The following is a 27,961-nucleotide window of genomic DNA, read 5'->3' on the forward strand; positions in this document are numbered from 1 at the left end:
GGCGGCACTCCGAACTTAAAGTGAACAAAACGTGGTTTTTGTTTTGTTCACCCAGTATGCAACGTTTCAATTGCACATCACACGGGGACATGTCACTATGTATTACACAGTTATGTATTTTTTTTATATATGTTTACATTATTGATTGATATGATGTCACTTGATTAGTGGGCTGTCGTATGGTGTGTTATATACCAGCCCCTTATTGCTCACTTTTGTGCTTGACAAAGATCTCATTGAGTAGATTGAAACGTTGCATACTGGGTGAATAAACAAAAACCACGTTTTGTTCACTTTAAGTTCGGAGTGCCGCCTCTTGCCTTCCTTTTGAGTTATCTCCGGGACCTGGGTCTGGGACCGTGGGGCAGAGCACCCTACCTGAGCCTTGAGCCACACAGTGCCGTTAAGCAACTCTGCGTATTGTAGTTATGTTCTTGTATATAGGAGCAGTATTATAGTAGTTATATTCTTGTATATAGGAGCAGTATTATAGTAGTTGTATTCCTGTATATAGGAGCAGTATTATAGTAGTTATATTCTTGTATATAGGAGCAGTATTATAGTAGTTGTATTCCTGTATATAGGAGCAGTATTATAGTAGTTATATTCCTGTATATAGGAGCCGTATTATAGTAGTTATATTCTTGTATATAGGGGGCAGTATTATAGCAGTTATATTCTTGTATATAGGAGCAGTATTATAGTAGTTATATTCTTGTACATAGGAGCAGTATTATAGTAGTTATATTCTTGTATATAGGAGCAGTATTATAGTAGTTATATTCTTGTACATAGGAGCAGTATTATAGTAGTTATATTCTTGTATATAGGAGCAGTATTATAGTAGTTATATTCGTGTATATAGGAGCAGTATTATAGTAGTTATATTATTGTATATAGGAGCAGTATTACAGTAGTTATATTCCTGTATATAGGGGGCAGTATTATAGTAGTTATATTCTTGTATATAGGAGCAGTATTATAGTAGTTATATTCTTGTATATAGGAGCAGTATTATAGTAGTATATTCTGGTATATAGGAGCAGTATTATAGTAGTTGTATTCCTGTATATATGAGCAGTATTATAGTAGTTATATTCCTGTATATAGGAGAAGTATTATAGTAGTTATATTCTTGTATATAGGGAGCAGTATTATAGTAGTTATATTCCTGTTTATAGGAGCAGTATTATAGTAGTTATATTCTGGTATATAGGAGCAGTATTATAGTAGTTATATTCTGGTATATAGGAGCAGTATTATAGTAGTTGTATTCCTGTATATAGGAGCAGTATTATAGTAGTTATATTCTTGTACAAATTACTGTACAAATTGGTTTTGCCCTTGGTGTAATGTTCAGCTATGGCCTCTAAGGGGCAGGACAAGTTTGTGAGAACACAGGTGGGGATTGTGTAATGATTAGACCTCAGCTGGAGACTGTATAGGTACAGACCAGTGTGTAATGTGACTTTTTTTTATTACTTGAATTCTTGTTTTTCAGGGTTTAACTTTGTTCTTAGTTCTCTGCTGTATATGGGACAAGGTCCTGATTGGCTCCTGAACCCCTTCTGTATCCAGCCAGGATCCCGGTTCAGGTAATCTGGAAGTTCTTGATCTCAGTTACCATCAATATTCAATCCAGACAACAGAGAAGGGAGCAGTTAAAGGAGAAGTCCAGTGAAAATGTTTATTAAAGTATTGTATTGTCCCCCAAAACTTATACAAATCCCCAATATACACTTATTACAGGAAATGCTTTTAAAGTGCTTTTTTCCCTGCACTTACTACTGCATCAACGCTTCACTTCCTGGATAAAATGGTGATGTCACTTCCTGGATAACATGGTGATGTCACGACCCGACTCCCAGAGCTGTGCGGGCTGTGGCTGCTGGAGAGGATGATGGCAGAGGGACACTGAGGGAAACAGGGCACTGGGGGAACACTGAGCTTCCCTCTGCCATCATCCTCTCCAGCAGCCACAGCCCGCACAGCTCTGGGAGTCGGGTCGTGACATCACCATTTTATCCAGGAAGTGAAGCCTTGGTGCAGTAGTAAGTGGAGGGAAAAAGTACTTTATGTGCATTTCCCATAATAAGTGTATATTGGTAATTTGTATAACTTTTGGGGGGCAATATAATACTTAAATAAAAATTTTCGCCAGACTTCTCCTTTTAACCTCTCAGTCTCTGATAGACACAGTATTACATATACACAGCCACCAGATGGCGCTCACTAGAGATGAAAGCAACTGGAGCATGCTCGGGTCTGCCTGAGCATTTGGTATCTGGTTACCGGTGGCTGAAGAAGTAAGCTGCAGACCTAATGTGAAACCTGTACACAGCCATAGGCCTTGCTATTCTGCAATGATCAGTGTGGGAAAGCAAGAACATGGCTGCTGTTAAGTGTTCTTAGGATGTTATAATGTGTTACCTAGAGGAGTCAACGATGCTCTGTGAGCTCTACAGCCTGGACCCCAGACTGATACATTGTACATAGCTAGTCCTGCTCTCAGCTGTATCCAGTGTAGATAATGCTCTTTGAGCTCTACAGCCTGGACTCCAGACTGATACATTGTACATAGCTAGTCCTGCTCTCAGCTGTATCCAGGGTAGACCATGCTCTGTGAGCTCTACAGCCTGGACTCCAGACTGATACATTGTACATAGCTAGTCCTGCTCTCAGCTGTATCCAGGGTAGACCATGCTCTGTGAACTCTACAGCCTGGACTCCAGACTGATACATTGTACATAGCTAGTCCTGCTCTCAGCTGTATCCAGTGTAGACAATGCTCTGTGAGCTCTACAGCCTGGACTCCAGACTGATACATTGTACATAGCTAGTCCTGCTCTCAGCTGAGAAGTGATAAAATTCAGTTGCTTAGCTAGTATGAAGGCAGACCATGCCACTGCAACAGGGCCCAGTGCACTAAGGGGGCCAGGCCCCCTTAGTGCACGTATTATAATGTGGGCTCCTGGAGGGCCCATGGCCATGCAAACTGTCCACATCAAATAATAATAAAACATAATAATTGGGGGGGGGGGGGGGGACTCACAGGCTTCCTTGTTTCTGCGGCTGTCCCGGCACACGCTGTCCTCTTCTGTCTTCCAGCACAGGCAGCATGTGTTAGTTGCTGCCTGCATTGGACGTCCATTTTGCCTGCCAGTGCTCTACAACAGGAAGCCTTCTACTTAAGGGGGACCTACACAGAGGGCCTTCTACGATGTAGGGTAGGGGTGTCAAACTCAGGCCGACCAGCTGTTTCAGAACTACAATTCCCATCATACCTGGACAGCCAAAGCTAAAGCTTTGGTTGACCAGGCATGATGGGAATTGTAGTTTTATAACAGCTGGAGGGCCTGAGTTTAATACGTCTCATGTAGGGGGACGTTATTTGCTCTCTTCCTGCTCAGACAAAGGCTTTGATTGCTTATAATTATTTACATATTGTGTTTGGAGCCTCAGATGGTTGCAGCATCATAAAATGCTTCCTGGTCTCTCCCTGTAGGATGCGCCGGTGCTCTGTATACTCCGTGTCTCCCTGCAGAATGCCCCGGTGCTCTGTATACTCGTGTCCCCCTGCAGAATGCCCCGGTGCTCTGTATACTCCGTGTCTACCTACAGAATGCCCCGGTGCTCTGTATACTCGTGTCCCCCTGCAGAATGCCCCGGTGCTCTGTATACTCCGTGTCTACCTACAGAATGCCCCGGTGCTCTATATACTCCGTGTCCCCCTGCAGAATGCCCCGGTGCTCTGTATACTCCGTGTCTCCCTGCAGAATGCCCCGGTGCTCTGTATACTCCGTGTCCCCCTGCAGAATGCCCCGGTGCTCTATATACTCCGTGTCCCCCTGCAGAATGCCCCGGTGCTCTGTATACTCCGTGTCCCCCTGCAGAATGCCCCGGTGCTCTGTATACTCCGTGTCTCCCTGCAGAATGCCCCGGTGCTCTGTATACTCCGTGTCTCCCTGCAGAATGCCCCGGTGCTCTGTATACTCCGTGTCCCCCTGCAGAATGCCCCGGTGCTCTGTATACTCCGTGTCCCCCTGCAGAATGCCCCGGTGCTCTGTATACTCGTGTCTACCTGCAGAATGCCCCGGTGCTCTGTATACTCTGTGTCTCCCTACAGAATGCCCAGGTGCTCTGTATACTCTGTGTCCCCCTGCAGAATGCCCCGGTGCTCTGTATACTCCGTGTCTCCCTGCAGAATGCCCCGGTGCTCTGTATACTCCGTGTCTCCCTGCAAATCCCCTCCATAATGGTCATTCTCCATTACACTCTCTGCACGCAATCCAGTATCATATTAATGGGAGTGAATGGTGAAAACTGCTCGGACCCCAAATAGAGCCCTGAGCCCCCTGTTGTCTGGCACAATATCCTGTGATTGGACAGCGCCGTCTCTGGCGTAGGGAGGGTGTGAAAACTTGTACACATCTGTAGCATCTTGTTACATCCGCGCCCTGGGCGCTCCTGCCAAGTCCTAGAGACACAGAGAAGTTTCCTCGGCTGGCGGCCTAAACAACAATGGAAAGGAGAGGAACAATGAAACATTTGACTCTCACGATCATGTGACCTATAACTGCTGACTTAAAGGAGAAGGGACCCAGAATTGTGCAGGTCTATGAATATACTGTTGGGGAGATAAGCGTGGTACTTAGTAGGGGCAGCCTATGACCCACTCTCCCATGTGTAGATTGACACAGGCGCCATGCAATAAACCCTGACTGAAGATCTGTGTATACAGCTGCTATGCATACCTATGTGTCTCCATGGTAACAGACTACACACAAACCCGGTGTAGTCTGGCCTGTAGTCAGCCTCCCATCTCATGTGTCATCCTCATAAACCTGAGGATGGAGGTGGGTTTTTTTTTTTGGGGGGGGGGGGGGGGGGGGGGGGGGGGAAGCTTGTTGAAATCCTGGAGAATCGTGTGTGATCGGTTACATGCCTTCATCCCAGATAAACGTCTTGGCCACTTGGTGTCTCCATTGCCAAAATCTTCTTCCACTGCTTGATGTATTGTAGAGACCAGGACAGAAGACAGGAAGTGGGGTGGGGCCTAGATAGTATAGGAGTGGAAGGGCCTAAACAATGCAGAGGTGAATATGGTGGATTGGTGTCGGGGCCTAAGTAGTGCAGAGTGGGGACACAGGAAGTGGGATGGGACCTACATAGTGTTATGCAAAGGAGCAAGCCAGGGCTGTGTGCATGCGTCCTGAGCCTGTCTGCCGCCTCCACATTGTTTCTGTAAGGTAAATCATGGCTTCCTCTTCATCTATAACCACCCATGAAGTTCAGGGCAGCTCTTCCTTGCGTTCTTTTTATTTACACAGTGACACTGATAACAGCGATAGCCACCGAACCCCTATAACAGACAGCCACAGTGCCCCATAACAGACACAGAACCCCTATAACAGTGACAGCCACAGTGCCCCCATAACAGCCACAGATCCCCCATAACAGTGACAGCCACAGATCCCCCATAACAGTGACAGCCACAGTGCCCCCATAACAGCCACAGATCCCCCATAACAGTGACAGCCACAGTGCCCCCATAACAGCCACAGATCCCCCATACGTGACAGCCACAGTGCCCCCATAACAGTGACAGTGCCCCCATAACTGCCACTGTGCACAGCCACTGTGCATGCAGTGTAGATAGGACACCAGTCGACAACCCCTCGATTTTGGCAACTTAGTTATCACTTGTTCTGTTAGTAAATGGGCCCCAGCAGTAGATGTGTGAACTCCGGCTCATGTAGAGGAGCCCACCCCAGGCCAAGGCAAACAAAGCCCCTCAGAAGAGGCAGCAGCTGTCCCCACCGCCACGCCACATAAACTACAAATCCTTCACTGGACGCTCACATTACTCCCATCAGTTTCTGCCACCTGTTCAGACCCTCGAAGAAAAAGTCACAAGAAACAACTAAAGAGGGAAGATCCAGGACAACTACCTCCAACAGCACAGCGGAGGGAGATTGGATAGTTCGATAGATTAGATAGATAACCATCATTAGATATTAGGTCCTGTATCTTAAGAGCAAATGGAACCAAGCTGAATAGTGAGTGCAGCTCTGGAGGATAAGACGTGATATAACAGCAGGATAGTGAGTGCAGCTGTGGAGGTGACTGAGGTGTAGGACATGAATAACACATGGTCAGTGGAGAGCTTTTCTACAGCAGCCTCTTCTCTGGTTCGTTCCTTTGTGTCACTTTCCTCTGCAGGCAGCAGCGCCTGATGTATCCGACTGCTAAGAAGGGGTTAATGTGGCCCAAACGTGAACCGTGTCTCCCGGCTGGGGGGACATTCCTGAGGATGGGTTGTTCTGTGAGCCCCATCATCCCCCATCATCCTCAGTCATCAGTGTTACCAGATGCACTAACTTGTTGCAGATGAGGGGCCCAGACAGCCGGCCGCCATGCAGCATATGGACTGTAGGGGGCGGCACCGGAGGTTCTCCGGCATCTCGGCCTCTCCATATGGGGGTAATATGTGGGTAAGTTGTCAGCTGGTACGTTTTACTAGGGGGTTGTGGGAGGGCTTACTTAAAGGAACACTCCAGGGAGGACTTATACACTGTTTTATGTCATCTGAGGGGCACAGCATGACACAAGGATACAGAGGGATAGCCATATAGCTGTGAAAAAAATAAAGCAGATTGTGCCATAACCTAATGTGGGTCACTGTCACCTTCTGCTGATATGAGCTCTGTCTAGCATTGTTACATGTATACAGTATAGCAGTATTATTTATGCTCTGTCTAGCAATGTTACATGTATATAGTATAGCAGTATTATTTGTAATCTGTCTAGCATTGTTACTCGTGTACAGTATAGCAGTATTTGTGCTCTGTCTAGCAATGTTACATGTATACAGTATAGCAGTATTATTTGTAATCTGTCTAGCATTGTTACTCGTGTACAGTATAGCAGTATTTGTGCTCTGTCTAGCAATGTTACATGTATACAGTATAGCAGTATTATTTTTGCTCTGTCTAATATTGTTACTTGTGTACAGTATAGCAGTATTATTTGTGCTGTCTAGCAATGTTACATGTATACAGTATAGCAGTATTTGTGCTCTTTCTAGCAATGTTACATGTGTACAGTATAGCAGTATTATTTATGCTCTAAGCAGTATATGAGCTCTGTTTAGCATTGTTATAGATGTACAGTACAGCCGTATTATGTGGCTACACTATGGTAGCCTTATGTGTTGGTATTATTTATGCACAGTATAGGTGTTATAATTTATGCAGGATTTTGGTGCTATTATCCCAGACCACTGCTGACATGATTTGCTTCTCGGACTCAGGTCCCCCTTGTAGTCCCTCAGACCCTCAGTAGCGCTCCGAGGCTCCTGCCGCCTCTTCAGCCAATCACAGGAATATCCGCGAGACGAGACCAGGATCAGTTTCTGTTTCCAAACACTGAGATTTCTAGTTTAAACCAATTAGCGCAGGATTAGTCTGCAGGGTGTGAAAACAAGCGAGCGCTCAATGTCAGTGCAGTGCCGCTAATCCCCCAGATCATCCAGTGTCACAGTGGGATCCAGACCCCTATTACTATCACCCCTATCATGCTTTGCCAAACAACCAAACCCATCAGCCACCATGTATGCTGCAGTGGGAATATCCCTTTAAGTATGGTTTCCAGGAACTTTCATTACTGCAGCTTTTGCAGCACCTTAGTTTGCTGTCAGTGAATGAGAACGCCTTATTTTTCATCCAAATGTTGAAAGTCAATACCATCAACAGCTAAAACATTTACTATAAAGTGGGATTACCTGTTCCTCTACGTACAGTGGCCTCCTGGTTGTCCGCCAACAGCAGTTGGGGAAGGGTCAGGGAAGATAAGCTGCTGCCAGAGGTGTCTGGCATTGGCTCTCACAGAATGCATGCACGCTAAGCTGAGCAGAGTGTACATGCACATAGGGAGAAAATTGTTATCTGATGTATATGGCTGGTTTATCTCTTCTAATGGCAATACTCTGTAAGCTAAACAGCACTGATAAATTGTACTAAACGTTGACCAGGGAGAACTACAGGTAAAACAGATTCAGGACATATAAACTGGCATTTAAAAAAAACAAAAAAAAACAAAAACGCATCTGATCCAACCCAAAAACAATGAAAAAACGATCAACCTTTTGAAATAAAAATAACATTTAATATCGTGGTGATATCATGTGACACAGCGCGGCAGCAGCAACCTCTCAGAGGCGCCCGAGATCTATTACAAAAAATGGCCGAACCCAAAGTTTCATTTATAATAAAATATTAACACAAAATATGACATCCCATTCTCTTCCATGTTCTGTGGGGAAGTCGAAGTAAACCAATTCATCATCATCACTGTCGTCCATACTGAGTTATGGCTTTAGTTCCCAGATGTGAAAAACAGAACAAAAAAAAGTCTAATAATTCCATAGCAAAAAAAAAAAAAAAAAGATAAAAAGCCAGAAAAGAAACCACGAGGAGCCTGAACGCGGCGAGCTGAATAACGTTAATAAAGACGACGTGAGGACTGGCCATCCTGATGTTACAGATCCTCTCAAGAACGAGACTGAGTCTTATCCATCCAGGACCATAAACAAGGAGGTTTCTTAGTCGGAATGACCCTTAAAAAGTCCTGACTCAAGGATCTAGTCCAGGAAATTGTCTTTGGCCACCTGACCTCACCGTAGGGAGGCAGATGAAGAAGAAGGTGGTGAAGATCCAAGACTGGTAGAAGACCCCGGCTGAGCCCGAGTCCTAGACGCATCAGCACTAGTCTCTACTCTGTGTGTAGGAAATCCATCATGTTAGTCGGACCCTTCCACCAATTGTTGTTTCATTTTGGTTTTTGCTTTTTTTCTTCTTAAAGTTCCCTCAACGAGTTTGGTGGTAAGACCCCAGACCTTGCTGGATGGGAGCATTGAGCATTACACCACGGAGCTGGCATCGGCTGCACTGTTCAGTGTCTCCACCACATCGGCCCGCTCCATGTTAACCAAGGCTGCACACAAGACCTCCAGGGTAGAGCTATCCTTGGATGACCAGTCAGTAAGAAGAGTATGAACTGGATCTTCTCCTCTACCAAAAGTATCTATGGTATCTTCTTCATACCCCAGCAGGCTAGCCAAACGTTGCCAGTCTTTCCCACGACTTGTGTCAGTCAGGAGCCGCTCTACCTCTTCTTGCTTGTGCGGTGGGAGGTTAATGTAAAGTTTTGGCTCCAGTTTGGCTATAGGGACAAAAGGATCAAAGTTACTTTTAGCTGCAAAAACATCGTAACATTTATTGGATGTATAGAGTAATGACAAGCATAGTGACCACCGGAGCTACCTGCACATTAATGATTGAGTCCACATGTCATAGAGTTATCAAGTAGAGTCCATATGTCATAACTTGGTTGAAGACTCATTCGTCTCACACACTGACTCAGCTCAACCACCATGTAACATGTGGACTATACTCAAAGTCAGGAAGCGAGGACTGATGTATCCTAAAGATCTTGTGCCTCACTACAAATTCTGTACCAGGTCCCCCAAGTGTGGAAAAAAACTTGTGTCCCTTATACTCCAGGCCTTGGTACAACTACTACCTCTGTACTCTACTCCTGTGTGTGTGTACTATGGAATGTCCCACATACCTTTGTTGAGATGGTTCTGTTCCTGCAGGCTGTGTGTGTCCAGGAAAACCCCACTGTCGCTGTGAAGCTTCTCGCCCTCACCAGAAGCCGCCAGTTCTCCAGCCCTTTGTTTGGCCAAAAGCTTCTTCTGCTTGCAAGTTACCCAGCTAGAAAGCAACAAAACACAATGGTCGTATGTTTCCAAGCTCAGGATGTCAGCCAGTGGTATGTGTACCAGCATGTGGTAACTCAAGGGGGCGCTACACATGGAGATAATATACAAAGAGGGCAGACCAATGAATCTGATCAAACCAACAAATTCCCGATCACCCAACAAGACCAGAAGCAGAACAAATCCAACCAGCCATGGTGTATAGGGTGGGCTTCGAACCCGCACAGAGCTCGGGAAGAACTAACATTGAGCCTAAACTGAGAAATTCTGTCTTGGCCTAGATTCAATATCTCTTCCCAGCTGTGAGAGTCTTCGGATCAACAGGACGGAGACAATGTGTGATGTCAGCGATCTAAGTGAGCGGCGTTCACAGAAGAAGCCGCCGAGATTTTACTTCTGGTATCGAACAAGTAAAAAGGAGACGAAGTTACAGAACAGCGAGAGATGAGATTTGTGAAAGACACGGATCTAATCCACCGAGCGGGACACTAATCCTATTCATATGCTGGAAATTGGTTGGAACAGCCACTGAGGGGACAAAAGCTTCATCCTCCGCCTGGAATGTCCTCCCTACCGAGAGCAGAGCCACGGGAAACCCAGCCCGGCCCTGGGAAAACCCCGCTCACCGATCTCCTAGAGGGAAGACGCTTTACACTGAACATGAGACAACTCCAGGGAAGTGCTTTAAGATGATGGAGCAAGAAAAGTTCCCATGAACGTCCCTGTCAGAAGGTTCTCCAAACGTCCGTCTTGTCTGTAACTATCTGCAAGCTCAGGGGGACTCCATGGTGTCCCCTCATAATACTGGATCCAGGAGAATATTGAACAGGCATAAAGTGACCATAGTGACCACCTCCAACCCCTTCCTCAATGATTTAGAGACCCAATGGTGGACAAACTGCCCGAGGTAGACTGTAGAGTGGGTCAGTTTCTACTCCACTGGCCTGTTTCATGGTATCATCAGTAGTTTTGGTTTGGCCATGCCTACTGGAACGGTTGGGGTGTGTGCATGTGACCACCAACAGGATGACCTCATAGATGAAGACCACCAACATTATGATATCATCAGATGAACTCACCACTTAAAGGCCACATATCCAATGAGGCCGACGACCACGGCAGCCAGAATGGAGCAGTAGACGGGGATGATGTTCTTACTGTTGTCCTCTGGTGCGGTAAACTGGGGGGAGCCGGGCATCGTTGTGTTCTCATCTCTATTGCCATTTCCATCTGTCCGTCTCAGGATTGATAGATCTTTGTCTGTGGAGATAAATACTGTGTTATAGAAACCTTATCAACAAAAGGAAGTTGTACTATGCATGGGCATGAATCTAAAAGGATACTGAGCATTACACCCAGTATACAGGACAGGAGAAGTGGTACTGTGCAGTGTCCATATATACAGAATAAGAGCAGATACTGAGGATTACACCCAGTATACAGGACAGGAGAAGTGGTACTGTGCAGTGTCCATATATACAGAATAAGAGCAGATACTGAGGATTACACCCAGTATACAGGACAGGAGAAGTGGTACTGTGCACTGTCCATATATACAGAATAAGAGCAGATACTGAGGATTACACCCAGCATACAGGACAGGAGAAGTGGTACTGTGCAGTGTATATATATACAGAATAAGAGCAGATACTGAGGATTACACCCAGCATACAGGACAGGAGAAGTGGTACTGTGCACTGTCCATATATACAGAATAAGAGCAGATACTGAGGATTACACCCAGCATACAGGACAGGAGAAGTGGTACTGTGCACTGTCCATATATACAGAATAAGAGCAGATACTGAGGATTACACCCAATATACAGGACAGGAGAAGTGGTACTGTGCAATGTCCATATATACAGAATAAGAGCAGATACTGAGGATTACACCCAGCATACAGGACAGGAGAAGTGGTACTGTGCAGCGTCCATATATACAGAATAAGAGCAGATACTGAGGATTATACACAGCATACAGGACAGGAGAAGGGGTACTGTGCAGCGTCCATATATACAGAATAAGAGCAGATACTGAGGATAACACCCAGTATACAGGACAGGAGAAGTGGTACTGTGCAGTGTCTATATATACAAAATAAGAGCAGATACTGAGGATTACACCCAGTATACAGGACAGGAGAAGTGGTACTGTGCAGTGTCCATATATACAGAATAAGAGCAGATACTGAGGATTACATCCAGCATACAGGACAGGAGAAGTGGTACTGTGCACTGTCCATATATACAGAATAGGAGCAGATACTGAGGATTACACCCAGCATACAGGACAAGAGAAGTGATACTGTGCAGTGTGCATATATAGAGAATAAGAGCAGACTCCAAGCACATGCATCTGAACCCGTCCCCTCTCCCCTCCACCCGTTTCTGCTGTCAGCTTACTATTGCCTGCAGACCAGATGACGCCCCCCCCCCCCCCTCCTCCGCCTTTGAAGTGTTTGCAGGGAGTCAGAGGATGGGGTCCTAGGGAAAAGGTAAGAAATGTTCTCATTCTTAAGATATTACTTAAAGCTTTGCAGGAGTCAACAGTGTCCAAGCCTCTGCTTACTCAGCTTTCCTGGACTCCTGAATGGTTAATCTGCCTCAATATGCAGCAACTCTGTTGTTGAGTAAAAGATCCATCACTGCAATACTAGGGGGGTGTCACCCAACTCTCCCAGGTATAACTTTCTGTTATGTGGGGCAGATGGGTGATAACTGGAGGACACAATGGTTATCACCCAGCTCTCCCGGTAACAGACAAAAAAAATATATAGGCAATTTTCTATTTAAAATAGAAGCCATATAACATTATACTTACTGCCATCCTCCAGGGAGGTCAACGTTGTGCTGTTATCATCCTTCCGCTTCAGGATCGGCACATCTTTATCTGGTGATTACAAACAGAATATACGACTTACTGATCCTGTATTATACTTCAGAGCTGCACTCACTATTCTGCTGGTGGGGTCACTGTGTACATTACATTACATTACTGATCCTGAATTACATCCTGTATTATACCCCAGAGCTGCACTCACTATTCTACCACTGGCAGGGCAGATCTTAGTGCTGCTCCTTACTGACTGCAAAGCGTCATCTCTCCAGCTGTGCCCCCCACCCTGCTCTGCTGTCAACACCACACTGCCTGCACACCAGATGCTGCACCCCCTCCTCTTGTCTTTGAAGTGTCTGTGTGAAGAGGGTCAGAGAATGGGGGTCACACAAAATATTCACATCCTCAACAAATACAACCAAGAAGGTAACAAGGAGCTGATAGCAAAGAGGTCAGTGTCAGCACAAACATGAGATGAGAGGAAGATAAAGAAGAGACCAATCCCAGGAAGACTTATCTTATCTCTGGAGCTCATAAAGATTACAGATCATTGTAGTAGAAATACTGTGTATATTATAATACTGCCCCCTATATACAAGAATATAACTACTATAATACTGCTCCTATATACAAGAATATAACTACTATAATACTGCTCCTATATACAAGAATATAACTACTATAATACTGCTCCTATATACAAGAATATAACTACTATAATACTGCTCCTATATACAAGACTATAACTACTATAATACTGCCAATATATACAAGAATATAACTACTATAATACTGCTCCTATATACAAGAATATAACTACTATAATACTGCTCCTATATACAAGAATATAACTACTATACGAGATGAAGCGGGAAAGTTAGCCCACGAAACGGCTGTAGCCACAGTGCACAGCACCCTTGGACCTGTCTCTCCCTGCCCTGAGGTTGCCTGCATGAGGACATCTTGTAAATAAACCACGATTACTGCATTAACCCGGTGAGTGCCGCTGGTTTCTACTGTCTATCTCAATGGCTTGTGCTTATATAACTACTATAATACTGCCCCTATATACAAGAATATAACTACTATAATACTGCCCCTATATACAGGAATATAACTACTATAATACTGCTCCTATATACAAGAATATAACTACTATAATACTGGCCCTATATACAAGAATATAATTACGGTCACTGACCGACACGGTGTGGAGTTAGCGTAGGGACCCGTGTGGACCAGAGGACCTGCGCGGTGGTACACGGGGCAATATGGCTTGATCAATTCATATACAGACACTCTGGTGTTGATTTTTAATATAGGCCTAGCGGCATTAGTATCAGCCATAGATGGGATGTGCAGCCGTTCTACTCTCTCCAGTTCGTGTATAACTACTATAATACTGCTCCTATATACAAGAATATAACTACTATAATACTGCTCCTATATACAAGAATATAACTACTATAATACTGCCTCCTATATACAAGAATATAACTACTATAATACTGCTCCTATATACAAGAATATAACCACTATAATACTGCCTCCTATATACAAGAATATAACTACTATAATACTGCTCCTATATACAAGAATATAACCACTATAATACAATACCTTGCCATTGTTGTCAGTGAAATATATCCTTTGTTGTATACATTATAGGAGGCTGACAACCTATCCTGACTTGAGACTCCTCACAGCTGAGGGTTTGTTACAGTTGTATCCAGGTATTTGATACCTCTTATTGGCGCTGGTACATTGTTACAGTCCAGGCTATATAGACCATAGAGGATTGTCCGGATTGGTTGACACTGTAACAAACCCTCAGCTGTGAGAACTGTTTGGTTAGGAGCAGTTTTCAGCCTGTGGGTGTATAGAGTTAGCAGTGACTGAGGTGTATGTAACACAGTGTGTGGCGGTCACTCACTCATGCACAAGATGTCGTGGTGCGCTGTACAGTCTCCGATCTGGACTTCTGTGTCTAGGCACTGGGTCCGGCAGGGCAGGCAGGGAGACTTGCTGCTCTTCACCTCAGAGTAGAAGCCTGTCGGGCATGGCTGGCACTCTGTGTTCTCAGTCAGGCTGCAGGGCGTCTTGGCACCGTGGCCCCTGGAGCACACCTGACAGGCCAGGCAGACATGATCGCTGTCATCTTTGGCGTGGAGGTAATAGCCGTCAGAACACAGGCAGCTGGCGTCTTGTTTGGCGGTGCAGGTGGTCTCTACTGACTGCATGGCACCCTGGCAGCGGGAGCAGGGCTTGCACCTGGCAGTGGCACTGGACACATCGGAGAAGGTGGAGTCTGTGGAAGAGCACAGCAGCAAGGTTAATATTACAGCATCAACATCCCCAGAAGAACATGCCATTCAGGATCCTGGGAAAGCTAGGTGATGACCCAACTGTGAACTATGATGGTTACCACAGACAGGCTCTACCATACGGGCTGCCACTCAGCTTCTTACTTATACAGCCCCGAACAGATGTGACCGTCAGGATCCAGGGAAAGCTGGGTGACAACTTCTGGGTGGGCCATCATGAGAGATTTTTCCATCTCTATGGATTCTGGGAGTTGTTGCAAGACATTGTGGAAAGTTGAGTGACTGCCCCATGGGTGCTGTAGTGGCGGCCAGTGAATACCCAGCTTTCCCAGATGACTAGAGGATTCTCACAGACTTAGTCACTTACTTTCTTTGCATGGCTCGCACACCGTATCCGAGTCACTGCAGGCGACCGAGACCCCATAACCCGGGGGGCACAGGGAGCAACAGGCCCCAGCCTTAGTGTACAGGCCGCTCCGGCACGTGTCCTCCGCAGCCACCTGTAAACAATACAGACATCAGGTTAGAGGTCCAGAAGAGCGTACAATCTACAATCCCCCGCCCTACCCCGAGGACACAATGGACTCAGACTCATCTATTATTTACTTGCCCTCTATTGTTTGCTGTTTTATAAACAAGCTGCACTCAGCTCTGCTACATCTGCTATAGGCGAAAGGCTATTACCATGCTGACAGGGAGACCCCCTATAAAATGATACTATTGTTTTAATGTTCTTTGTGGACCCCAGAGAAGATCTGGAAGTAGCCTGCAGTCCCGCTCATGGCCTGTGGGGGCTCTGTGATCACACCTGTGATTTGTGCTCTATGGTGGTCAGGATTAGAGTATACAGGAAGGCCCCCTTCCCCCTCGTGTGGCCATGAATATGTATACAGGCTCCATGGTATCACCCCCTCCCTCTATAGAAACCTTCCTGGGGATATAACACATTCCCCCTATATACACAGCCAGGGGCTTTCATGTTTCCTCCACAACTAGACCCCAGACCCCCTGCAGCTGGGGAGGGGGGGGGGGTCACAACAAGGCTCCGAATCAACAAGATGAAAGAGACAACAAAGGCCATATCCTGCCAATCTACACTTCAAAGCCAGGTCATTAAATGACGTATCTAAGCCTCAGGTGAGATACTGTCTGCACCACACCCCCCTTCCAAGAATGTTACTGAATCTCACCACACAATGCTCTCCAGGGACAGGAAGCTGCTGTATCTAATCCTACGGTGTGTACTAGTTGTTGTATCTAAGCCTATCATGTGTAATACTGTCTACTGAGCAGATGTATCCAAGCTTCTGTGTGATAACGTATCTAAGGGCCCTATTCCACCGGACGATTATTGTTCGCATTATCGTTAAATCGTTCGAATCTTAACGATAATCGTTCGGTTGAAATGCAGTTAACGATTAACGACCGAACGAGAAATCGTTGATCGCTTTATAAGACCTGGACCTATTTTTATCGTTGCTCGTTCGCATAACGTTCGGAAATCGTTCGCATTGAATAAGACGTCGTTCGGTCGTTCGCAGTAGATACGAACGCAATAGCGAAGAAATAGCGAAGAAAAAACTATTGCAAATACGATCATAAGTAACGATTATCGTTCCATGGAAATGAGTGAACTTTTTCAGGTCTTTCGCAATAGCTGTCGTTTGAAATCGGTAATCGTTAACGATTATTTGAACGATTATCGTCCGGTGGAATAGGGCACTAAGTCTATCATGTGTAATACTGTCTACTGAGCAGATGTATCCAAGTTTCTGTGTGATACTGTATCTAAGTCTATCATGTGTGATACTGCCTGCAGGGTGCCCCAGTCTGGTAATGTTACTGAATCTGATCACATAATACTTGCTAGGGACAGGAAGCAGATGTATCTAAAGGCAGCCGAGCTGCTGTATCTAATCCTATAGTGTAATACTGTCTGCTGAGCTGGTATCATGTATTAACCAAACCTATTAGGTGTGATAAGCTTTTATATCTAAGCTTCTCATAGGTGATACACCATGCTGAGCTGTTAAGTGTGATACTGTCTGTTAAGCTGTTGTATCTCAGTCTTCCATATGTGATACTGTTGTATCTAAGCCTGTCAGGATACCCTGGCGGTGCTATGTACACACAATGCGGCCCAGTATTCCCGGCACACATTACTGCCATTAGACTGTCAGCTTCTGGGGACAGAGCCCTTGTTCATCAGCCGCTTCCTGTGTAGTGGAGGGGAGGTTGTCACACTGGGCCCTGTGTGTCGGCTCCGTCGTGCCCCCTGGCAGGTAGTGTGGCCGGGGTGGCCCGGTGCCAGTTTCTGGGTTACGTACAGTTTGTTTAATTGAACAAACCCACAAAGAGGCCTCACAGCGCCGCCTTGTTCTACCGCAGCCGACAATGGCGCAGACAGGGACTTAAAGGGGAAAATTATCACGTTGCCTTATTGTAAGATTCTCCTTGTTGCCCCTAGCAACCAATTGGCTTCCACAACAACCAATCACAGCTCAGCTTTCACTTTACCAGAGCATATGAGAAGCGAAAGCTGAGCTGTGATTGGTTGCCATGGGCAACGGGGATGAAAGTATCATGTTTTGGGCATGATGGGAGCTGTAGTTTTGCAACAAGTGGTGAACACAGAAATAAAGGGACGACACTGCGCCCCCTTGTGGCCCACGCTGAATCTTTTGCGCACTGCTACCCCTTACACCAGGGATGGGGAACCTTCGGCCCTCCAGCTGTTGCAAAACTACAATTCCCATCATGCCTGGACAGCCGAAGGCCTGCCTTACACAGATGAGATTTCCTGTGTCCATAGATTAATATTGCCGCCGAACGCGCATTACCACACCGCAACCCACCCAAGTCTCCCACTGCAATAACCACCACGGGTCACATGACGTCATATCACTGTCAATATAGACGCAACAGAGGTCACGTGCGTTGCGTTGTAACCCACGAGGCCAACAGGTCACCAATTGTGACAAATGGGCCGCCATTGCTGTGTCACTACGTTTACGTGGCTTATACAGAGCAACATGTCAGGGCATCTGCGTGACATCAGGCTGCGATGTGATGAAGGGTTAACGGACACACAGCGAATCCTCCGGCCGGGATCTTGTTCTCATTACGCCGCTGCCGCCGCGTTTCCCCCTCTTCCCATTCTCCTCATACAATGATCGGATTACACAGAACCAGCTCCATATTTGGTGAGGACGCAGCTGTCTGTCTCCCCGGCGAGGCCGCACTTTGGCGCTGAGCATCTGGAGACATCAGAGGACGCCCTGCAGGCACACGGGGACAGGAGGAGGGGGGGGGGGTAGTGCCAACGGCCAGATCCCAGTGTATATCAGGACGCAATATATCACCTAACAAGCCGCCATCCTGTTCTTAAAGGGGCAGGCACAGAAACCGTGCAACAGGAAGGACGCGTATGACGTTATATTGTACAGAAACAACTTTTTGTTTATGATTTTTTTTTTTTTTTTCTCTATCGGTTCCATTCACATCAGGATATCAGAGTTCCTACAAGTTTCCCTATGATGTCATGGCAGACAACATGTCTTAAGGGTACGTTCACACTTACCGGATCCGCAGCAGATTTCATTTAATTAACTGAACACAGCATCAAATCTGCACCATCAAATCTGCTGCGGATCTGCTGCAGATCTGCTGCAGATCCTGTAGGTGTAAACGCACCCTAAGACAAGACAGGGACGTGATCCGTGACAGACGTGACCACCCCCGCGCTCATCTTCTGGCTCCACAAATCAGGAGGGATTAGGGGGCATCTCCACACCTGTGCCCAGTGAGGCGGGGGGCCGCCATTCCTCCGCACAGCTGTGCCAGTCTGTTAGCCCCTTGGAAGAGGATTCCCAGACCCTCGCTATGTCCCATAGGAGTAGGCAGAGGCGGCACCACAGCAAGAACCCAAACGTGCCCCCTGGTCCAGTACATACCAAGACATGGGGGGTCCGCACATCTCTACAGACCTCCTCACAGCCAGAGGATGATTTCTGACAACTTCATGAGTCAGATACGACCGCCATTGTTACACAATGGCGCTGACGCTGAAAATTTACAGCGTAAAAAGGGATTTTAAATATATTGTAAAACTTCAACTCCCATCATGCCCTGAAAGCCTTTGGCTGTCATAGTTTTACAACAGTTTGGGAGCCAGATGTTAATGGACACTGATCTATTAGATCAGTCGGGTCACGCCAGGTGATTCCCCCAAGACTGGACAAGGGACATGAATTAGCGTGGTTCTGTGATATATGGCGGCGGCGCTGGTTCGTGTGACGTCATCACAGTCTCCCCATAGGCCAGACCCATTAGTGTCACCACAGTAACCAGCGCCGATCAGGACCAGATAAAAGACAATAAGAATTATTCCCGGCCGCACCCTGTAACCGAGCAGGTACAGCGCTCCGCGCCACATCTGTTAACCCTACAGCCGCTGGTAATATGATACGACTGCTGAATGGAATCCATTCTCTGATGTCATTATCCACCCCTGTCACATGAGTTACGCCCCCTGTAGGATCACCAGAAAAGTCGCCATAAGATATGTAAAAAAAAAAGTGACTCCAGGTTCTGAAAATCCTAACAGGTCAGCACCACCGACGCATTTCGGATGCGCACCAGGGTACAGAGAAGCCCCCTGTATACTGAGACCTTCGGGGGGCGCTGATGGCTGTGGCTGCCCATCGCCCTGAGTCTTATTCTAACTTATAGAGCACAATCTGGGGTAACTCAGGAGAATTTCCTAGAGGACGGAGCAGCGCCCCCCCCAGCCGTGCTGCCTCACTCCCCAGGATCCAGCAGGGGACGTGCGGTTTCCGGCGAGTCCTGACACTGACTCAGGGTGAACGCCGCAGCCGGAGGGGGAAACGCAGAAAAACACAAAAACGTACAAACCCCCACAACGCACGCCATAACTACTGCAGCAATCCCAGAATACAGAGACTGACAATAAATGGACATGCCCTTTAAGGATGAAGTTAGAGGGGGTGGTTGTCACGCCCCAGTATTAAGTGCAATATAATGAGAGGCAGTAAATAGAGGAACAATAAGTTTTGCAGCCTCCAACCTTCCCCCGGTATGTGAACATTGTGGAGATCACGGTTGCGCAACAGAAAAAAACTTTTATTTGGGAAAATTTAACACTAGAACAGAAGCTGCGAGTGTATCACATCTAGATACAGTGCGAGGGGCTGAGACAATGTGTGATACATCGTTCATAGATAACAGTGACTGGAGCAGAAGATACTCAGAACGTCCCGACACCACCCACCCCCATATCTGATGTCAGGGGCCCGGGCTGGACTAGCTATGTACAATGTATCAGTCTGGAGCTCACAGAGCATTGTCTACACTGGATACAGCTAAGAGCAGGACTAGCTATGTACAATGTATCAGTCTGGGGTCCAGGCTGTAGAGCTCACAGAGCATTGTCTACACTGGATACAGCTAAGAGCAGGACTAGCTATGTACAATGTATCAGTCTGGGGTCCAGGCTGTAGAGCTCACAGAGCATTGTCTACACTGGATACAGCTAAGAGCAGGACTAGCTATGTACAATGTATCAGTCTGGGGTCCAGGCTGTAGAGCTCACAGAGCATTGTCTACACTGGATACAGCTGAGAGCAGGACTAGCTATGTACAATGTATCAGTCTGGAGTCCAGGCTGTAGAGCTCACAGAGCATTGTCTACACTGGATACAGCTGGGAGCAGGACTAGCTATGTCCAATGTATCAGACTGGAGTGCAGGATGTAGAGCTCACAGAGCATTGTCTACACTGGATACAATGTAATAACTGAGATGCAGAAGTTCAGGGCTGGATGTTTCTATTCACTGACAACAATCTGAGATCTCGCTCACAATTTAGAATTGAAACAAAGTTTATAAGAAAATTGACAGTTCTTTCTATAGTTATTCTGGATCTGGTCCTGGCAGCGTGACCAGTGGATCCCATAGTGGGTAAATAATCCGCACAGTGACAACCATGGTGAGGCTGACACCACCGTTGTGTGTGTATTTTTTTTGGGGGGGGAAGGGGGGCGAGGTGACAACTATAAACCAAGTGAGCTAAGAAAGTGTTAATGAGAGAAATGCTGGAATGGATCTACGGTACATTAGTGAGTGCCGCCATATAGTGCAGTGGGTACTACACCCCAAAGATCCCACCGCACTATATCAAACTTCTGAGCAGCCATCCTTGATTCTGGGAACTAGTATGGCCACCAATACCGGTCCCGCCAACGCAGTCATCCAGCTTTCCTATGAATGGGAAATCTACCATAGACTTGTTTAGGGGTCCGGGAAAGCTGGGTGACGCTGTATATTGCGGCTGTCAGACAACTTTCCTAGAATCCTGAACAGCAGATCCGCGTCACTACGTGATGGAACGGACAGACATGACATTCAGGAGTCTGGGAAAGCTGAGTGACCACTTCAATGGAGGATCATCACTGCGCAGGATCCGTTTATACCACATTGCATCGCCCTGCAGCCACACGTGCTGTTAACCCTTTCACCACTAACAGGTAAGATCACCAAAAATCCAGTTACGGAAGTGAAAGGCCGCGAATCACTACGCAGAGGGGCGAAAATGTGACTGCACCAAATAATAACAAAGAGCGCCCGTAATATACAATACAATCAAGCGCGATATCTTCCTATGGCGTAAAAGACGCAACAAATGGCCCTCAAGCCGCGTCTCAGCAACGGCGGCCATGATTAATAAACCGCAAAAGTAACAATGTAACAAACCCTCAGCCGTAGTTAATGGCGCAAAAATCTGCAACAAAAGCAACACTTACATAAAGGAACGGACACAGGAGTGATGGGGTGAGAGAAGGGTTAATAGCCAGGTACCCGGTGTCGCCGGCGCTGAGTAATCCAAAGAGTTTCCCAAAACTCTCGTCACTCGGCGGGGCCCTTGCCAACTGCGGCTGATGGCGGGCTGGTGGGGATGGAGGCGGCGGGCAGGTTCTTACAAGTCCCTTCTCTCAGCGCATCTTTGTCTCCTGACGTCTTGCCGGTGGCAGACATTTTATTATCCAGCAGACAACGTCCCACCTGGGAAACAATTTACGGACCGCAAAAAGTGATGGGAACTAAGAAAAAGTTCCCTCTATGGACACAGCAGCGACCGATCAAATGGCGGCCATCATCATCATCAATAATCACCCATAACACGAGGTTGTCTATGGGATTGTAAGCTCTTGTGTCCAGAAAGGAGAGATGTGATTGGTTTGGTAACCATTGGGGGGGGGCAACTTTTGGCCCCTGTAAAGGATGTAGGAGCCCGATCACATGACTAGGATTCACCGCAGGCTTCTGGTGGAACTACAAGTCGCAGCAGTCAATCTCAAGCTGAGAGTTGTAGTCCCAGGGAAGCGGCGGATTCCCACCGTACATCAGACATGGTAATCGCTATGATGTCATCGATCCGCCAGTAACCCCTTCACTGCCAGAAGGCTAACAAAGAACAGAGAGAGAGAGAGGGTCCCACCTTGTAGAGGAGCAGCAGGGAGAGGGTCAGCAGGGTCCGCATGGCTCCGCTTCAGTCCAGACAGATGGGAAGAGATGGGGGGCCAGATCCAGGGGCCACGCGACTCTCAGGAGCTCCGCAATGTATCAGTCCCTCCGCATAATACCAGCACTGGGGTAATCCTAGGGGCCACACACCGCCTGCTACACTGTGACCAAGCTTCTCCTCTGCAGCCTTTAAACTCCTTCCTAACATCAAGACATGAAAGAAGGGAATGGAGCAGAGGAGGAGGAGGAGGGAGCCTAAAAGAGGCTGAACTTTACAGGAGGATGATGATGGTGAGGGGCTGGCTCTGTGCTGGGTGGAGTGAGCAGAACAGGAGACAATGGCTTATAACTCCCTGAAAGCCCACCGGCCCTGCCTGGCATTAACCCCTACCCTGCCAGAGAAGACCCCCTGCGGGTGCTGCAGCCTCAGGCCCTCCATAGACTATTGTCTGAGCAAATAACAAACTCCAGACAAGACTCTGAGAACAAGGTCAGAGCTGAGATACCGATTCCCCCCCCTCCCCCCCACCCGCAGTGATGGCCGGGAGGAAACCGGAACCGCAGAGTGTGAACAGTGACCTGAGTAATGCATGGAGCCGCAAACTGCGCAGTGTGAACAGTGACCTGAGTAATGCATGGAGCCGCAAACTGCACAGTGTGAACAGTGACCTGTATAACACATATGGAGCCGCAAACCGCACAGTGTGAACAGTGACCTGCATAACACGTATGGAGCCGCAAACCACACAGTGTGAACAGTGACCTGCATAACACGTATGGGGCCGCAAACCGCGCAGTGTGAACAGTGACCTGTATAACACGTATGGAGCCGCAAACCGCACAGTGTGAACAGTGACCTGTATAACACGTATGGGGCCGCAAACCGCGCAGTGTGAACAGTGACCTGTATAACACGTATGGAGCCACAAACCGCACAGTGTGAACAGTGACCTGTGTAACGTGTAAAGCCGCAAACTGCGCAGTGTGAATAGTGACCACTAATGTCATCCATGCGCAATAAAAAAAGTTCAGAAACTTTTTGTTCTTCAAGATCTCTGTTTGCTGTAAAGAATAAAACACGGAGCGCAGAATAAGCGCCCTATTACACGGGACGATTATGGTGCAAAAAAATCGTTATCGCTCGAATTTAAATGGTAATCGTTCTGTGTACTCCATCTGGGATCAGATCCTAACTTATGCTCCGTTTACACAAAACGATTATCGTTAAAATTTTCACGATAACGATCGCATTTGATAAGCGCATTCGATAATCAGCTCGTGTAAACACAGCAAACGATCAAGCGACGAGCGACAAATCGTTCATTTTGATCTTTCAACATGTTCTCAAATCGTCGTTGGTCGTTCACTGAAAATTCGCAGATCGCTTTGTGTAAACAGTCTTTCACTCATTCACCCTATGTGTGAGATGGGCTTAAGCGATTTTAAAATGATCGCAATAACGATTTTTCGAACAAATTTTCTAACAATTTTTCTAACGATTTATTGGTCTATACGCTGATCGTTATAAAAACCAAATGGTTGCTTCAAAATCGTTAAAACGATCGATTGGGCGAATTATCGCTCAGTGTAAGCGCAGCATTACGACTATCGCTCTGTGTAATATGGTGAACGATTTCAGGTTAACTATAAACAATCTTGTTTGCGATCGTTTATCGTTAGTCGTTACAAATCACTTTGTCTAATAGGACCCTAAGACCCCGAGCCCCATAGTCAGTTCTTCTATTATCTCTACCATAGGATGGAGCGATGTCTAACCCCACAGGGTCCCATTCACTTTCTGTAGATTTACCAACCATAACTGCTGGAAGGTTGTTCCCAATATCTACTACTTCCTCCAGTATTTACATCTACACTGGAGTCTGTGTATTACCCTATAGGCTTGTTACATTGTATCCACTCTAGACAATGCTCTGTGAGCTCTACAGCCTGGACTTCTCAGTGAGAGCTCACATAGACATTGGCTTTGTAGTTAGTGGGGATGTGTAGGAGATCTGTGACCTGCAGGGGGGCTACATCGGACCCCCCCCCCTCCCTCTCCTCTCTCTAATCCCTAGATAATGAATATTCTACAGCTTTCTAATAGACTTTGTAATTCATTCCTCATTGTCTGTAAGATCTCTGTTTGCCGAGACGTTGCACAGCTGAGGGTTTGTTTCAGTGGTTATAATGTGGTTTAATCCTCTGTGAGATGAAGCAGCAGCAGCTCAGATCTCTCCTGTGCTGATGGTTTGTTACAGTGTATCAGTGCGGATGGCAGGGTAAGCCGCTGTGATGATCTGGTCACCGTTATGGGGGCCCTGGGGTCTTATTATCACATTGGCACTACAGCATTGTTGTGTATGGCCCTGCATCTGGTGTATGGGTGCCATAACAATGTGCTGTATAAAGAGTGTGGTATTATACTGTGCGGAGTTATATGGGCACTATGGCATATTGGATGAGCTATATGGATACTGTCAGTGTCACACTGTCTGGTATGAGTGTCAGGCACTATGATATTGTACTCAATGGGGAGTATGGGATGGCACATTGGCTTATATGGGTGTGTGAGCACTATGATAGTGTATGGGCCCTATTACATGGGACGATTATCGCGTGAAAAATCGTTATATTGTTCAAATTTAAATGATAATCGTTCTATGTAACTGCAGTCAACGATCGAAAAACCGTACGTATGTCGTTGATTTAAATCTGAAACTAAAATTATCATTAATCGTTCGCTGTAATTCCGCATTTTTTCACTCATTGTTCAGTGTAATTGCACATTGTTCATTGTTTTGCTGGGATCAGAAGGAATAAAGGATCATAGTAACAATCGCAATAACGATCATAGTAACAATCGCAATAACGATCATAGTAACAATCGTAACTAACGACCATCGTTCTGTGTAAGGGTGTGTTTACACAGAGAGATTTATCTGACAGATCTTTAAAGCCAAAGCCAGAAACAGACTATAAACAGAGAACAGGTCATAAAGGAAAGACAGAGATTTCTCCACTTTTTAACTCCATTCCTGGCTTTGGCTTAAAAAAATCTGTCAGATAAATCTCTCTGTGTAAACGCACCATAATATGGTGAACAATTTCAGGTTAACGATAAGCAATCTTGTTTGCGATCGGTTATCGTTAGTCATTAATCGTTTAAAATCCCCTCGTGTAATAGGACCCTATGGGTGTCTGGGCACTATAGCTGTGTATTGTGTGAGTACTATCCCAGAGTGTGGGTGTCTGGGCACTACAGTTGAGTATTGTGTATGCACTATCCCAATGTGTCTAGGAGCTATGGTAGTGTCGGAGTAATAGGTGGTATATGGGTGTCTTGGCACTATGGTGGTATATGGGGGTCTGGGCACTATGTTAGTGTATGGGGGTCTGGGCACTATGTTAGTGTATGGGGGTCTGGGCACTATGTTAGTGTATGGGGGTCTGGGCACTATGTTAGTGTATGGGGGTCTGGGCACTATGGTAGTGTAAGGGGGTCTGGGCACTATGGTAGTGTAAGGGGGTCTGGGCACTATGATAGTGTATGGGGGTCTGGGCACTATGATAGTGTATGGGGGTCTAGGCACTATGATATTGTATGGGGGTCTGGGCACTACGTAATGCCACATTGAATCCAGGGCGCAGGGTATGTGGATTGCCCTGCAGGGGGCGGTATTCAGGGGCTATAAAGCTTTGTGTATCTGCTGCCTGTGATCTCATTGTGGAGGATGTCCTCTATTATTATGGAGCCCTCTGTCCCCCGGGGTGAAGGAAACCTGTCAGGATGTGCAGCTATTATATAGGTGGTCTTCACCTTCAGGGGTCTCAGCGTTTCATCTTTATGTCTGGTCTATAAAATGAGTCAGGGGATGTATATTACAGTGCGGGAAACCCACCGCCCATAATGTCTGCGAAACCTTGTAAAATATAAGATTGTAACTACTCAGACACCGCAGAGGACTACAACTCCCAGCATGGACCGCTCAGCCGGTATGTGGGCCTCTTGTGTGATACTGTCCGCTGATCCCTGTAGCTGAACCTATCCTGCTGTGCCTCTGTACCTAAGCCCATCATGTGCGATACAATCTGCTGATACTTGTATCTAGGCCTTTCATGTGTGATACTGCCTGCTGGGCCTCTGTATCTAAGGGCCCTTTTACACAGAAAGACTATCTGACAGATTATCTGCCAAAGATTTGAAGCCAAAGCCAGGAATGGATTCGAAAAGAGGAGAAATCTCAGGCTTTCATGTATGACCTGATCTCTGTTTATAGTCTGTTCCTGGCTTTGGCTTCAAATCTTTGGCAGATAATCTGTCAGGTAATCTTTCTGTGTAAAAGGGCCCTAAGCCCATCACGTATGGTGCTGTCTGCTGGGTTCCTAAGCTTACCATGTTTGATAACTAGTTGCCTTGTACTTGCCCCTATGTTGGGGGTCATTCTCTGTAGCGATCACATTCCGCCTTTGTTTGCTCCATCTGGGTAAGCGAGCGCTCAGCTGGTCAAACACATATAGAGCGTGAGGATGGAGAATGGCCGCCGCCTATGATCCAACGACACATGTAGACGCCATGGGCGCTGTATACTCAGATGTGTGTACACAGGGCAGACCCCCAGGAATCCCCCATAACAGACTGCACTTATCTAGGAGGGTTATAGCTCTGCTCAGCCTGATCTTCCTGGTTCATAAATAGAACCCCAGAACTGAAGTAAACGTCATACTGCCAATCCCCCTGCCCCCATATCCGCTCTGCTGCTCCATGACGCATACACTGATGGAGGACAGGTGTACGGGGTATAGTAAATGGAGTACAGGTGTACGGGGTATAGTAGATGGTGTACAGGATATAGTAGATGGAGTACAGGTGTACAGGGTATAGAAGATGGAGTAAGGGGTATAGTAGATGGAAGACAGGAGTACGGGGTATAGTAGATGGAGTACAAGTGTATGGGGTATAGTAGATGGAGTACAGGTGTATGGGGTATAGTAGATGGAGTACAGGTGTATGGGGTATGGTAGATGCAGTACAGGTATATGGGGTAAAGTAGATGGAGTACATGGTATATGGGGTATAGTAGATGGAGTACAGTTATATAAGGTATAGTAGATGGAGTACAGGTGTACAGGGTATAGTAGATGGAGTACAGGTGTATGGGGTATAGTAGTAGATACAGTACAGGTATATGGGGTATAGTAGATGCAGTACAGGGTATAGCAGATGGAGTACAGGGTATATGGGGTATAGTAGATGTAGTACAGGGTATAGCAGATGGAGTACAGGGTATATGGGGTATAGTAGTATAGTAGATGGAGTACAGGTGTACAGGGTATAGTAGATGGAGTACAGGTGTACAGGGTATAGTAGATGGAGTACAGGGTTTATGGGGTATAGTAGATGGAGTACAGGTGTACAGGATATAGTAGATGGTTTCCAGGGTATAGTAGATGGAGTACAGGTATATGAGGTATAGTAGA

General features: G+C 46.5%; 1 protein-coding gene across 3 annotated transcripts in view; it reads right to left on the minus strand.

Annotated features, from left to right (window-relative positions):
- Window positions 1–8,141: 8,141 nt before the first annotated feature.
- Window positions 8,142–27,961, minus strand: part of LOC138784873 (tumor necrosis factor receptor superfamily member 16-like) — a 45,777-nt gene continuing 25,957 nt past the window's right edge. The window contains exons 1-7 of one of the 3 annotated variants that reach the window (XM_069960567.1): window positions 22,458–22,692; window positions 15,310–15,442; window positions 14,552–14,926; window positions 12,604–12,672; window positions 10,861–11,041; window positions 9,631–9,776; window positions 8,142–9,222 (exon numbers count right to left, since the gene is read on the minus strand). In XM_069960567.1, the coding sequence (XP_069816668.1) occupies window positions 8,921–9,222; window positions 9,631–9,776; window positions 10,861–11,041; window positions 12,604–12,672; window positions 14,552–14,926; window positions 15,310–15,442; window positions 22,458–22,499 (1,248 nt within the window). In that variant the 5' untranslated portion in view covers window positions 22,500–22,692 and the 3' untranslated portion in view covers window positions 8,142–8,920. Of the gene's footprint in view, window positions 9,223–9,630; window positions 9,777–10,860; window positions 11,042–12,603; window positions 12,673–14,551; window positions 14,927–15,309; window positions 15,443–17,290; window positions 17,378–22,457; window positions 22,693–27,961 lie in introns of those variants that run through there. The other 2 variants (XM_069960569.1, XM_069960568.1) reach the window with 2 other exon arrangements.

Source organism: Dendropsophus ebraccatus, chromosome 2 (assembly GCF_027789765.1).
Source record: "Dendropsophus ebraccatus isolate aDenEbr1 chromosome 2, aDenEbr1.pat, whole genome shotgun sequence".
NCBI classification, from domain to species: domain Eukaryota; kingdom Metazoa; phylum Chordata; class Amphibia; order Anura; family Hylidae; genus Dendropsophus; species Dendropsophus ebraccatus.